Source organism: Pavona decussata, unplaced genomic scaffold (genome assembly GCF_977016875.1).
Source record: "Pavona decussata unplaced genomic scaffold, jaPavDecu1.1 SCAFFOLD_300, whole genome shotgun sequence".
Lineage (NCBI taxonomy): Eukaryota > Metazoa > Cnidaria > Anthozoa > Scleractinia > Agariciidae > Pavona > Pavona decussata.
The window spans coordinates 748,595-763,548 of NW_028145697.1; the positions used below are offsets into that span (position 1 = coordinate 748,595).

A 14,954-nucleotide genomic window follows, 5' to 3' on the forward strand; every position below is an offset into this window, starting at 1 on the left:
TCTAAGAGTATCGATAATAATATGAAAAATATAAAATATCTTGCATTGCTAAAAAAAAGAAAACCATTATCTACAAGTAATTTATTTCTTTTCCAGGGCATTGTTACTAAAATTAATAGATGAATTTCACTATCTGAAAGAGATCTTATCACAGGCGGCTGAAATTTCAACAGAACACAAATACTTGTTCATATACTTGAGGCTCAGTCCAAAAGAGTCGGCTGGGTTTGTTAATGAGCCTGCTGACATTTTTTCTTAGCTACATCCTTGCATATTAGGAGGAATATTGATTGTTGATCATGCATGGTTTTGTTTTCCAGGGGATTTCAAGCGAGCCTATCAGACTGAAAATCTACTCCCCCAAAGTGTTAAATTTAACACTGGTTGATCTCCCTGGAGTGACAAAGGTGAGGATAATGTCACCACAGCTGTCACTGATTGTATGACGGCTTTTAGTACACTGATATAACATACATGTACATTCTGTTTATTTTAGTAACACTGAGAACTAAAAATATGGAGTCCAACTTTAGAGTGGTTTCCAATTGAGTGTTGTAAAACCAAAACCAAAGTGATTACTCTGGCCAATCACAACAGATGTAAACAACACAACAAGCCAATCAGAATTCGAAGCAAATACATGTAACTGGTGCCAAGTGCGGAAAAATGCATGCGGTGAAAACACGATTGGTTTTGGTTTGGATTCCCATTGGCTGGGAACGCAGCGCGAGTTTTGTTAACCAATCACAGAGCGCAGTAATGCAAAACCAAAGCAAACAAGAATTACTTTCTTACGTACACTCAATTGAAAACCGTACAATCATGGAATTATGAGTAATTAATAACACAATTGGAAAAGTTTATACATTTATCTATAATAAAATTCCAAGAAAAATTTGGATATGTTTTAATGGATTTTGATAACCCTAATGCTAAGATCCGCTTTTCCTGAACAGCACAAAAGTACCCTGTATGAAGAGGCGCTGCCCCTTAAACTCCACTTGTCCAGACCACTTAGGTTTGAAGTTCAAGTTGACCTTATTTTTACTTTGGTGTGCAGCATCCCTATTATGGTGGATATAAAGCCTTGTTATACTTATTATTTATTAATTTCATTTATCAGGTTCCCGTTGGAGATCAGCCACTAGATATCGAGCATCAAATCCGCCACCTTATTTTACAATACATCAGTAATCCTAACAGTATTATCCTTGCTGTGACACCAGCCAATATTGACCTTGCTACATCAGAAGCCCTCAAGATTGCCAGAGAAGTGGATCCAGATGGTAAGAGTAGGAACCTTAAGCAACAACGATGGTGATGGCAACGAGAACACCACAAAACAGTAGATTTAATGAGCAAAAACAATCGCTCTGCATGTGCATTTTATGTTCTTGTACATTTCATTTCAACAAAACAACAACACGAAATGATCAAATTCAAGGATTTGTGGAGGACGTGAGCACACGACAGTGAATTTTTCATTCATCTTCCTTACGTGAACGCCATTCCTATCAACATAGTTCCCAGATACTTCTGCCACACTGCACAAGTTGGACGAATTGGAGTAATTTGCGAAGTAGTAGAAGTAACGCAAGGTTATATTTTCAAGTGACGTTTTCATTGCCATTGCCGTCGTCATAGTTAAGTTCCTTAGTTACAACCTTGGACAAAACTAGTTGAGAAAGATGTGAATTTTGCACTATATTTCAAACATTGCCTGGAGAGTAGCAATCCTTCACTCCCACCTCCCGCTCACTCAATGTAAACCAAGTCAGGGTTATTTTTGATAAGTTCGATAGTAAAAGTACTGTATACAAAGCATTTAAAGGGGTCAAAAGATGTGGGTTTACTCCATTTTGTTCATTGAGGTTAACAAATTTTTGACACATTCTGACATGGACTCTCTCTTTCTAGGAACGCTGCTACATGTAAAGTTCTGCTCTTTGAGGCTTTTTGTGGAGTCATCAGTGCACTGGGATTTCATTGTGTGCATCACTTGAAATTTAAATAATAGGAAATAATTTATTTACAAAACATTATTGTAAACATGAGATGTATTCAACTTTCATAGGAAATAGAACACTCGCAGTTTGCACCAAGTTGGACCTTATGGACCATGGGACTGATGCCCTTGACATCTTGTATGGCAGAGGTAAGGGTGTTGTTTAACCTCATCAGTGGTAATAACAGACATGCCTGGGCTCAGTTTGCTATAATTATGTGTACTCTTGGATTAATTAAAAGTTGAGAACTCAGAAGGATTTTTCTTTTCCCGACTCACAAAAACGTATATCTTGTTTATAATCATTATGATACTAAATAAACAGTGTACAATAACGTTTTGTGAGTTACAATTAAACATAAGCTGGGTCGCTTGAGTAAACCATTTTTGTCCTGTACAAATTACAATGACTGTCGCTCAAACTGATTTATGTAACCGGCATACAAACAACGAACTGGCTTATTTAAACTTGTTTTGCATGTTATTGCTACAGGTACAATACAATACACAACACAATACAATACAGTAGTTATTATTTTAACACGTTAATGAAAAAACTAATGACCCTGTGGCCTTCTATGAAATGATAAGAAAAAAATTTATACTTCAATATTTAATGTATTTATTTATTTATTATTTATTTATTTATTTATTTATTTATTTTTTAGTTATTCCAGTCAAACTTGGAATCATTGGGGTGATGAACCGAAGTCAACTCGATATAAACAACAAAAAGGTCGGTTGTGTTCAGTTAAGCTCTTTGATGTTGACCCATAATTCTCAAAATGATGACATGGTTTTGGAGTCCTCAAAGTTACAAGCAACTTGTACGATACAGTAAGCAATACTCAGTCGTTTAAAATTCAGTTGGCTTGTACGTACTACAAAACATTTGCTTGTTCTCTTGAGATCCACGGACGGAGATATGAATCACTGACAGCCGAAAGCTTGGATTCACTCGCGCGCGCACGAACCATGGGCGTATGGTTGCTGAAATGCAACAAAATTTGATAAATTATATTTTTATACGATAAATTGTATTTTCATTCGATAAAATATATTTTCATTTGGTAAAATATATATTCATTCAATAAAGTCACGTGGTAGCCTTACCCAGATTGACTCCACGTAGAATGAGTTTTTCCCAGCTCTTGTTCATCCGGCTTTTGCTTGACATCTCAGTGCGAGTGCAATGGTTCGAATGTTAAACTAAGATTTTCCCTTAGCAGCAGTGTTATTTAATCAGTGGTGTGCAAAGGGGATAGATTTATCAAATGAAAATATATTTTATCAAACAATAATATTCTTCATTGAATGAAACTATATTTTTTATTGAATGAAAATAGAGGATATTACATGATAGGAAATTTCTCTTCGAATGTCGAAAAATATTTCACGAGTGAGCGCAGCGAACGAGTGAAATATTTTTCAACACGAGAAGATAAATTTCGTATCTCCAAGTGGCCATGTAATGTTCTGTTTATTATATAAACACAATACTAAATCATTGCAAAAGGCACGATTTATTATGTAACCATAGCAACGGTGATCTTTTCACGTGTGAAGATAACGTGTTTTCGCGCGAAGGCTCACCTGGCATTCATTGGTGTTTAATATATAATAAATATATTTTATCGAATGAGAATACATTTATCCAATTTCGCTACTTTTCGGCAATCATAAGGGTTAGTCTCTCTACAGTCTCTCCCATTTCCTCAATCGCTCGAGGACTGGGCACATTTTATGAGTGACCAACTCAAAAATACGGACGGACAATGATGGGTTATTACGCCTTGTTTTTATAATGTTCTACATAATAATTAGTTATATTAGTCTTCAAAGCAGAGTTAGAAGAGCTTTCAAGTTCAAAGTGATGAGACTCGTTGGAACTAAGGCCGTTAAACTTGTATAGGTTCATGGGACAAACATCTTGCATACTGCTAGGATTGGAATATCGATGAGTGGTATATGTGACGGTGAAAGAAATTAGGTGTTTATTTTTAGTCTGGTGAATAAATGATAGATGAATGTTTTTGAAGTTTTTTAAGTACTGTATGCCTGTCACAGACTGAAAAATTCTTCTATCAAGATTTGTATGTTCTGTGGACTTGACTTATGTTACTTTTCTCCTCCAGGCCATTCAAGCTGCTCTTAGAGATGAAGCACTCTTCTTTCAGAAGAACTACCCTGCGCTAGCATCTCGAAATGGCACTCCCTTTCTTGCACGAACCCTCAACAAGGTAAGAATGCTGAAATAGGGGACCGTTCATTTTTTATGAGCATGGGGGGGCTGGTGGGATTTAGGGGGGGGCCACGAGAAAAAAAATGGCACTAAAGGGGGGGGCTACCAAAAAAAATTAGTGAAAGAGGGGGGGGGTCACCAGAAATAATTGGCTAGTAGGGGAAATTGAAAGTGGCTCAACACAGAAACAGATGAAGAAATTGAATATTATTTTAATTTTATTTAATGCGATTTTCCTAACCACTTTTAATTTATTTTTACATACTGAGGTCGAAATCTGCATTTTATATTAACAACAACTGAGGAAATGAAGCATATCTGTTGGAAAAGCAATAATGAATATAAACTGAGGTAGACACCTATGTTTGTACAAGTTCAAATTAATATAAAAACGTATCAGTCTCACTATTGAATCATCCTTGGGGGAGTAGTTTTCTACAAAGTGGTTGTACTCTGAACTATATCAATAGATTGTTTAATGTTCTTTTTAATAGTACTCACTTTTATAAAGACTGTTGATTAGTAAATTATTTGAACCCAGGAGTATCAGTAGACTCAGTAGTATGCCTAGTGTGAACATCCAGATTAGTTTTAATAATAGAACTGTTGTTGGTGACTTCAGTTGACGGTAAATCTGAGCCGTAAGCCATCTTCAGAAAAGCTTGTAACTGTCATTTTTAATAGCAGTACTTTACCAGGCGCGTAGGAGGGGGGGTTCGAGGGGTTCGAACGAACCCCCTGTACAGATCAGTAATGGCGGAAGAAAAAGCACTTAATGAGGAGGTTGAACAATTACATGAGGTGTTAACCATGCGAGAGAGTAGAATGTCTGCCCTGGTTCTAATGCATATCAAATATGATATGCCTGTCAATTTTGACGAGATAGTCAATTTGTTCGAAGGCCTACACCCGAGAATGATGCAGTTTACCAGCTTGGTGTATGACTATCAGTAGATCGAATAGCTAGCTATCAGAACTCGACAGGGCGCGGAATGTACATTGAACTTTCTTGTTTAAGTTGAAACAATTATGCCGTAGGAATGATGTATATAGCTCAAAAAGCTGCTGTAAAACAAATTTGTGATTTGCCTAAAATGGGTCTCAAAATGCAGGAAATGAGGTTTCTGGGAACCTAGATTTTCAAAAATTTCCGGGGGAGCATGCCCCCGGACCCCCCTAGTAAGCAAGATTTGGGGCTCAACGAACACCCCTATCTAACCCTTACCTACGCGACTGATATCTGTGCGTCCGCTGTTTTTTTCTGTTTAATATGACTCGTAATCGTTGATTGGTATGCTTCGATCCGTATTTTGTTAGTCAAATCTGTACGTGTATTGTTTCTACTCGAAGGGGAGTAATTTCACGTTAACCATTTGCTTGATTAATTTTTATAGTTTCTTTGAGAATCTAAATGGAAATTTAGGGTTTGTCGTTGCCGTAAACGTGTTGCTATCTATAAAACGTTTTTTTAAACAAGAGAAATCTTTACCTAAGTAGAGAACGGTTACTTGTTAATAGTACTGTAAAGAAATCACAGTAACAATTACGTTTATCTTTGATATCATGAACAGTACATAAGCGTTTTGTTAAAGTTAGGAGTATGATTTGTTTCTGGTTGGGCGGGAGGGGGGGGGGGGGTCATCAGAAAAAAATAGTTCTGCTGGGGGGGGGCCATGTGGAAAAAAATTGCATGCTAGGGGGGGGGTCATACAGTTTCGTAGTGGCAATTAACCAAATCCCACCAGCCCCCCCATGCTCATAAAAAATGAACGGTCCCTAGGGAAGCTATATTAAACAGCCACTTATTGTTTCACAGTTCAAAGAAATTAAGGCTGCCAAGTTTTCTCTGCCCGCATGGCGAGAAAAGAGATGCTTTCGAGTTGAACCTCCATCAGATGGCTGTGGATCCGAAGGCCAAAGCCAAAATTGGTTTTGCTGTGATTGGTTGACAAAACTCGCGCCATTTGATCAACCAATGAGAGCGCGTATTTTCCGCGCGGGATACCGGCTACTTAGTTCATTGTGTGGTTTGCTCCTGTTTAATGGGCCAGAGTGATTAGTTTGGTTTGTGACACTCAACTGAAAGAAATAACTGTTTGGTTTATCAACAGAGTTGATAAATAAAGGTAAATTTGCCACCGTAAATAGATTTGAGTGCTGACGTGTCAAGCGTTAGCCCTTCGTCAGGGCGAATGACGAAGGGCTAACGCTCGAAACGTAAGCACTCGAACCTTAATAAACCAAACATTCGTTTCTACTCCCCACCGACGTAGCACCACAGTTTCTTTAGAATCTAACCCTCTTCTCTTCAGGAATAACATTTGTTAAGTTGTTCATCATAACTTCAGTGACCTGCTAAAAACTTGCAAACTGAAGTGATTAATTTTATGAACTTCTTCTGTTACGAATTGTCTGAAGACAAACATCAAATTATGGCAATATTTTATATTGCAACCTTAACAAATATTTTGTTTTTCAGCTTTTAATGCACCACATTAGGAACTGTTTGCCTGAGCTGAAGTCACGTGTTAATACCATGACGTCACAGTATCAGCATTTACTTCAAAGTTATGGAGAACCGGTAGAAGACAAGGTATAGTGTGTTTTGTCATTTTTCTGTGCAAAAATGGGATCTAGGCTAGAATTTGCAACTTTTTGTAAACATAGTGTGGCTGGTAGAAGTCGTTGCATTTGGGGGAGGGGAGGGAGGGTGGATAAAGTAGGTTTTCGATTAAACTTTCGCAACGTGTTTGCGGCGATGGAAATAAACGAGAATTTTCAGTTGCGGAATATATTTTCTTTCAACTGAACTTATCTTACAGCGCCGTTGGGTCATGATTAAACGCTTTCCAGGATAACACCCGTCGACCGGCAAAAAAATAATATGCACACCTATTTCAATTAACGTTGTCGATAGCGTTGTTACCGAAAGCTAGTATAGGTAGCTTTAAACCTTCACAATTCATTTGTAATAGGACATTTTTCACTATGACCTCATTTTACTACAACTACCAGAATCCTTCTGGTTTTTGTTTTCTCATGGTAATTAAAGCTATTGATTTTTGCTGTCCACTGGGATTACAAAATTTGAATTTGAAAAGGAAAACGAAATGAATTCTGGTAGCTGTAGTAAAATGACGCCATCATGAAAATGGCCTATTTCACGGTCGTCATGAAATTTCGATGTTTTCAGGTAAGCTTGAGGCTTTGATATCCGACAACGTTCATTGAAATAGCTGTTACGCTGTATGTGAATTACGGTATATTCTGAGATCAGTGAAATATTGTTTTTTTGTATATATTCCTAAGGGTCCGATGCTCCTTCAACTCATTACACGATTTGCTTCTTCCTACTGCTCTATCATCGAGGGAACAGCACGCGACATTGAAACATCAGAATTGTAAGTGCCCGGCCGGAAACATGGTTTAATACATTATAGATTTCTCCTTTAACGATATTTTTGCTAAGCAACGTTTTATTGAAGTTGTCTCGTTCTTGAATGTAGAGGACCAGTGAACTTGACTACTGACTCAGTGCTTTGACAGAAATTATAGGAAACATTGCAAAAGGCGGTGCATGAAATATCCTTCACATCGTTGCTGAAGTCTCCCCCACAAGTCTGCTTAGGACATCGAACACGGTTGCAACTCGAGCGAGTTTGTACGAAACATTGCTTAATGTAAATGTGAATTTCTGCTCACGCGTAATAACTGCATACATGTCAATCTTTGTAAAATAAACTTAGCAGTATGTGTGTATCTGGCCGGCCAGTTTTATCATTTTGCAAAAAGAATGCACCAATTTGAACGATAGTCAGTTATAGCGCGGTTTTCAATGAGTGTCGAAAATAATTTCCTGTTGGCTTTGGTTTTGCATTATTACGCTCTGTGATTGGTTGGAAAACTCCCGCCACTTTCTCAGCCAATGAGATGTAAAACCAAAACCAATCGTGCCTCGCTCGCACGTGTTTTCCCGCGCTTGGCACCGGTCACATGTATCTTCTTTGAATTCTGATTGGTTCATTGTGCTGTTAGCGCTTGTTGTGATTGGTCAGAGTAATTACCTAGGTTTTGCTTTTACGACGCTAAAATGAAAACCGCTCTATGTCACTTTTATTGAATTGCTTCAAAAATGGCGCACACCACTCTCAGAAAGTGTTATGTTAAAGAATTCGAAGAAGAAGCCCTTCAAATTGGCTCACTCCATTTACGGATCGACCAGTCTGGCCGGCCCTCAAAGTAGGCATGCAAAAACCCGCATGACAGGAATGAACGCCACCATGAAATGTCCTTCAGTTTGCTCACTCGTTTTCTATGTTTTCTTTTGCAGATGTGGAGGAGCTAGAATTTGCTACATTTTCCATGATATCTTTGGCCGGACATTAGAAATCATGGATGCGATGGAAGGGCTGGCTACAAGAGATATTCTTACTGCTATTAGGAATGCTACGGTATGTACCTCACCCCATTTTGGTCGTTCGAGGTTCTCAGTTGCTTTAGAAAATTCGAAACGAATTTCACTTGAGCGATTAATCAGTTTCGAATTAATTGCGTTCGACGTTAAGGGAACGCATACTATTCGTGTCGCTCCTTTCTGGATGCTGTGTGATTTCAGGGTTTGGGCGCCATCTTGGACTGGCTGACCACTCGCCTCGATTTCACGCGAGGGCCTCGAGAAGAACTTAGCTAATCCATGGTTATTACTAATTTAATTCATATTTGTGCTACCTTAAGTTGGAAAATTTTAGGAGCTCCATCTTTTGAATAAATTTGTGGCAGAGACATCGGGCGATTGGCATATTTCTGAACTCCTACGCATGTTTATATTTCTTGCGATTTCTTTTAATAATATGTAAGTGCGCGGGCGGCCGTACGGGCCATATGATGACAATGTCAATTTACCGTTTATAACTTCGTCTTAAAGTGTTTCATCTGTATACTCTGAAGTAAAACTTCAGAGCCCGGTTGTTCGAAAGCCGATTAACGCCAATTTCGGGCTAAAGATTAACCGAGGTTTTCAACTACAGTGGAACCTCGATTTAACGAAGTCGTTGGGGACCGGCCAAATTTGTTCCTTAAATCGAGGGTTCGTTATATCGAAAACCTCGATATAACGAACTTGAGGGGAATCGACCAAAATGTTCGTTATATCGAGGTCATAGTTAATGATTGATTTGTAACGCAGATGACTTCTGACACGCAATTCAATGCAATTTTCGTCACCCAGAAGTGCCGCGTTTTGAGATGCATCATTAAGCATGGTGGCTTTCAGTAGCAATTATTTTCACTTTTGAGCAGACGCGCAGCTTTTGTTTACAAAGAAACGACACTTTCAGAGTAGCGATTTAAAAGTGTTGACATTGTAATTCGTTATATCGAGGTAGATTTTACGTTTGGGATTCCGGATTATGTTCGTTATATCGAAGAATTTGTTATAACGAGGTTCGTTATATCGAGGTTCTATTCCATACATTTTACTGTAACTTTGGCCGGGACATAGAATATCGTTCGTCATATCGAGAGCTTCGTTAAATAGAGGTTCGTTAAATCGAGGTCCCACTGTAGCTTATGAAAAGTGTTTTTAAAAAGCTAATTTTAAGCTAATGGTAAAGAAAGTCTTAGTCAAAACTAAAAAAATCTTAATCTTCATTGATAAGTCATTAAACTTGAATCAAAGCTCATGTTAAACTAGGGTTAGCTTAACCGGGCTTTGAACAACTGGGCCCTGCAGTACAGCCATGGAGGTCAAAAAAGTTTTGCTTTCTGTGGAAGCAGTCCTAAATACACTTTTAAATGGCAAACATGATGTCGAGGAATATGTGGATTCTAAGTATTTTTTTTCCTCGAATTATTAGAATATTTCAATTGCTTGGGTTAGTTTTATCCGCAGTTTAAAGGTCCAAAATTTCCACAGTAAATTATCCCCTACGCAAATCTCCTTTGTATTCCAGGGTCCTCGCCCCGCATTGTTTGTGCCGGAGATTTCCTTTGAACTTTTGGTCAAGAGACAAATCCGTAGACTGGAGGAACCCAGTCTCCGGTGTGTGGAACTCGTCCATGAGGAGATGCAGAGGATTGTGCAGCATGCATTCACTCAGGTAAGAAAGAAAACCAAAAACTGGGTAACGCGCGGGCTATCTTGAGTAGCTGGCGGTATTGTCCGTGCAAATATAAAGTTTTTTGCTGTGGAGCCGCCATAAGCCTCAATAACGAAACCGTAGTGAGATAAAACCCACGATTTCCGATTAGATCACCGTGGCTCAAACCAGCCGAGCCACAATACGATGCCTGTTTGTGTGTGGATCACAGGCAAACCAAGTTTACGGTGGAGACTTTTAGTGAGAGGCAAACTAAAATTGCCATTTCAGAGGCTCGGTCACGGACATCCCCAGCTCACGTTGTTGTGTGTGCGCTCAGGTCTGACTAAAGGCAATTCAAACGTGACACATCGGGTGTTAGTGAAAGCAGTCACACAACTCGCGTATGCCTTTTACATACAATGTAAGTAACTGGGCTGTGGGCAAATGTGTACCAGTAAATGCGTCATACATTTCTTTGAAAAATCACAAAATTGAGCCAGTCTTTAAAACTGCCACGACTCTCGCAAATTGTGCTATTGCTTGCTTTTCCTGGCAGAAGTCTGACTTTGTTTTGAAAGGGAATCAAACATGCCTAGAACAAAGAAATAGTTGGTGAATGAAATTCTAATATTACTATAATTGGATAAATGTTCTCGTTTTTCTTGTTCTTACTGTCCTATTCAGGTGATGGAAGTAAAGAGATTTCCTCGCCTCCATGACAAGATTGTCGAGGTGGTGACCAATTTGCTCCAGCGACGGCTTCCATCTACTAACGAAATGGTAAGGTACACATTCAGTGCTCATGGAACTGTTTGTGTGAAATAAACAAATAAACACAACAATTAAAGATAATAAAAGAGTAACCCTAACGTTTTTGTTTCCGAAAAATGGATTTCCCTTGCTCATCGAGTAACCCTAAACTTCAGTTAAATTTTGTATGTACGCACCCAGGTGGAAATCTTATTAAGATCTTATTAAGATTCTTATTAAGTTTCTTAACAAGATCTTATCTTACTTCTTAGTTAAGATTCTTACAAGATTCTTACAAGATCTTGTAAGATTCTTGTAAGATTCTTACAAGATTCTTGTAAGATTCTTACAAGATCTTGATAAGATTACAGTAAGATCTTACAAGATCTTAGTAAAATCTGATAAGAATCTCAGTAAGGAACTTGCAGTTGATAGTCAAGATCTTACAAGACCTTGTAAGATTCTTACAGGTTTCTTACAAGATCTTGGTAAGATTCTTATTAAGTTTCTTAACAAGATCTTATCTTAGTTAAGATTCTTACAAGATTCTTACAAGATCTTGTAAGATTCTTACAAGATTCTTACAAGATTCTTGTAAGATTCTTACAAGATCTTGGTAAGATTACAGTAAGATCTTACAAGATCTTAGCAAAATCTGATAAGAATCTTAGTAAGGAACTTTAAGTCAATAGTCAAGATATAATAATCAATCTCAAGCTTAAGACATCATAAGAGGTATTATAGGACACAAAATCAAGATTTGACCAACAGTTTATTAGAAGGTCTCACACCATAAAATTGTGAAATTACTATAACAAAGGCTTCAAAAAACCGTTTATATGATCTATAGAAAACCTGTTATTTCATTGAATGACAATTTTTTGTCCCCTTTATTTGCAAATCATGCAATAAACTGAACTGTAAACTGAGTTTTACTCAAAAATTAATAAGTGAACCTATTAAACTCAATTTGGTTTGATTGTGTCCCAGAAAATTTACACAGAGATCAAAGAGGCAGAGTCATTAGGGTACCACAATTTTGGGTCAAAATTCACTACCTTTAAAATACAAGCACTTCGTTGATTTTTGACTTCAAGAAATAAAGTGAATCTTGAGTAAAAAAAATGAGCTAAAATAAGTAAATTGACATTAAAAAATAACTCACAGATGCTCACTCAGTTCAACTGGCTCTAAACATGCACTTTCATAATTTGTGGTGGCTCAGAAAAATACCACGCATGCTTTCACTTTGCAAGTGTTGCTTGCCAGCTCCAACTTATAAAATTAATAAAATATTGAAAAATTAATCTTCTCCCACATTTCATTCAGCTGCACCTCCAGGGCTAGAGGGACCTGTACGGGAAAATAAGACAGTCATGTTAACTTATGTCCTGACCAGAGTACACAGTGTTATCTCATTCTCTTACTTCAGTCAGCATTCTCACAATGTTTTGTAGTAGCACATGCAGACAACTCAGCACTGGCTGCCTTGTTCATAGGAAACCCAAGTCTAAATTTACATGTGGCTTTGATGTAAAAAGAAAATTCCATGCTCAAATACAAAAAGATTATTATAATGATTATTTCATTGTTAACTGTACAGATGTATGTCTGGGCAGTGCAACTTACATTGTAGTTGCGCCTGCAGTGAAATAGGTCACTCTTTATAAGAAAACATGATTGCATTGATCAAAAGGATTGTTACTTAGTGTTCCCTTTATTTTGCTTGCTATTTTCAACTAATGAACTATGGTATCAAGTACTCATCAAATACTGTTATTATGCAAGTTACAAAATTTTATTTAGTATTATAGTTCCTGAGTAGAAGTAGCAGAAGTCACGATTTACAACAAAATTAAATCAGCTAAAATAGACTCCAACAGTCATAAATATAAGTGACTTTATTGAGCAGGATTTGGTGACTTGACTCTGAAGTTGTAGTGTTGAGTCTCGACCTTGACATTACAAAATGGAGTTGAAAATCTACAGTAAAACCGAAAATTGTGCACTTTAAGTCAGTTCTTCTGAGTGATCACAGTGACTGGCTAGGCTGTCATTAACTTTTTAGACAATGTTGCAGTGAGCTTTTCGCCCGTAACAATCTCGTTAGTACCTGATCTGAGTAAAATGAGCCATACACTCCACGAAGATCATAAACTGATCTTCACGGCAAATCAAGATCGATCACTCACGTTTTCAGCTTATACCAAGGCTGTCATGATATTAACCCGGCTACAAATTACTCCATAAAAACGTTTTCAAAGGCTTCGTATAAAAACCAAATGGGGAATGACCACCTCAACAATCTTCAAGAAGCACATATGCATGCTCGTTGTCTGCATGGATCCATGTTGTCTGTAATTTGCGTGGATGATCACACATTTTCGTGCAGTCTTTCACAAAATGATTGGTGTCGAAACTTACCTCTTTCTTAAAAGTGATTGTCCACAGTTTGCTGCTTGAAGCCATCATTTTTTAGCTTTAACAGAGGTAAAATCCAGAGGAAATGTGTGCTGAAAACTTGAATCCCGCCTAAAATCTAACATGAAACGGTCTTTCTCCGAGCCTGCAGTGGCATATCTGCTGACCAAAATGGTGCCCAGTCTTCTCAGTCTGAATGAAATCCAAGATGGCTGCCGGTGTTGCCTGTGTTGCTGTGATTCAGTGTGATTCCGGCCCACGTTTATCCACGTTTTCTTGCTCATTTTAAAAGCTAGCATTGTACATGAAAATCGTAGGAATTATGATTCAAAGCACTGTTGTTCTTTTTGGCATTAAATGGAGTTTAGATTCATCAAAGAAGGTTTGTAGGTATTAGTGTTTTCACAAATGCGTTTCAGTGTTGGACGGTGCATTAAGTTTTTTTTTATGCGAATACAATCTGTAAACTGCAAACTGTAAGTCTTGACAGTCATATCTTTTAAGCCTTTTTTTAGAAACACACATGTCTACATAGCGTTTATCAACTTAGGACACTGAAGAAAGAGATTATCACAGAAAATCTTGCTGGCATTTATTCTTAGATCCTGTGAAGATTCTTGTAAGATATTATGAGGTCTTAATAAAGAATTGAGATAACAGAAGGTTTTTTTTTTTAACTAGATCTTCATAAAAACTTTTTTCTTGAAGATCTTTTTCTTAATTACCGGTATTCGTGCTAAGATCTTACCAAGATAATTGTAAGGTAGTAAGATCTTAATCAGAATGGTTGTAAGATTTTGGTACAAATTTTGATTAAGATCTTATTAAGAAAACATTAAGAAAAAGGTAAGATCTTATCAAAATCTGTTTGAGATCTTATTTTTAACTCATAGTAAGATCTTAACAAGATTCTTGTAAGTTAATTCTTAAGATCTTAACAAGAATTCTTATTAGATCTTGTCACAAATTTTGATAAGATCTGAATAAGAAAATATTAAGAAATGGATAAGATCTTATTAAATTTTTTTAAGATCTTATTGATTGTTAGGTTGAGGATTTTTTCAAGATTCTTACAAGTATCTTACAAGAATTTAGTAAGATCTTGTAAGAACTTTTAAGATCTTAAAATGCTGAAGATTGTATAGTTTGTATTAAGATTTTGTTAAGAAGTGTCGTAAGATCTTATTAAGATCTGAAATCTTAACTAATCTTAACAATATCTTATTAAGATCTTAGTGTTATTTTCATTCTTACAAGATTCTTACAAGATCTTGCAAGATCTTACAAGATCTTAATAAGATTTCCACCTGGGCACTTAACTTAAAATCCCGCATGCCGTTATTTTTGCAAGCATTAATTAGAACTCCGGCAAATCGTAAAAAAATTCATGGGTATGATTTTGTTTTAATATCTAACAAACAGTCTGTAACTTAAATAGGCGCAGTTATGCTACTGG

The 14,954-nt window shown here is 37.1% G+C and overlaps 1 protein-coding gene and 1 long non-coding RNA gene across 2 annotated transcripts in view; one reads left to right on the forward strand and one right to left on the reverse strand.

Annotated features, from left to right (window-relative positions):
- The window catches only part of LOC146454492 (dynamin-1-like protein), a 40,066-nt gene that overhangs the window by 18,481 nt on the left and 6,631 nt on the right, over nt 1-14,954 (forward strand). The window contains exons 6-15 of the mRNA XM_085094985.1: nt 321-407; nt 1,124-1,286; nt 2,075-2,155; nt 2,674-2,741; nt 4,141-4,245; nt 6,727-6,840; nt 7,557-7,648; nt 8,578-8,698; nt 10,199-10,345; nt 11,012-11,107. Of these exons, the coding sequence (XP_084951111.1) occupies nt 321-407; nt 1,124-1,286; nt 2,075-2,155; nt 2,674-2,741; nt 4,141-4,245; nt 6,727-6,840; nt 7,557-7,648; nt 8,578-8,698; nt 10,199-10,345; nt 11,012-11,107 (1,074 nt within the window). The remainder of the gene's footprint in view (nt 1-320; nt 408-1,123; nt 1,287-2,074; nt 2,156-2,673; nt 2,742-4,140; nt 4,246-6,726; nt 6,841-7,556; nt 7,649-8,577; nt 8,699-10,198; nt 10,346-11,011; nt 11,108-14,954) is intronic.
- On the reverse strand, nt 11,831-14,818 carry LOC146454493 (uncharacterized). The gene is made up of 2 exons (XR_014859204.1): nt 13,502-14,818; nt 11,831-12,430 (listed from the first exon to the last, which is right to left on the reverse strand). It is a non-coding gene; the product is annotated as an uncharacterized LOC146454493 (long non-coding RNA).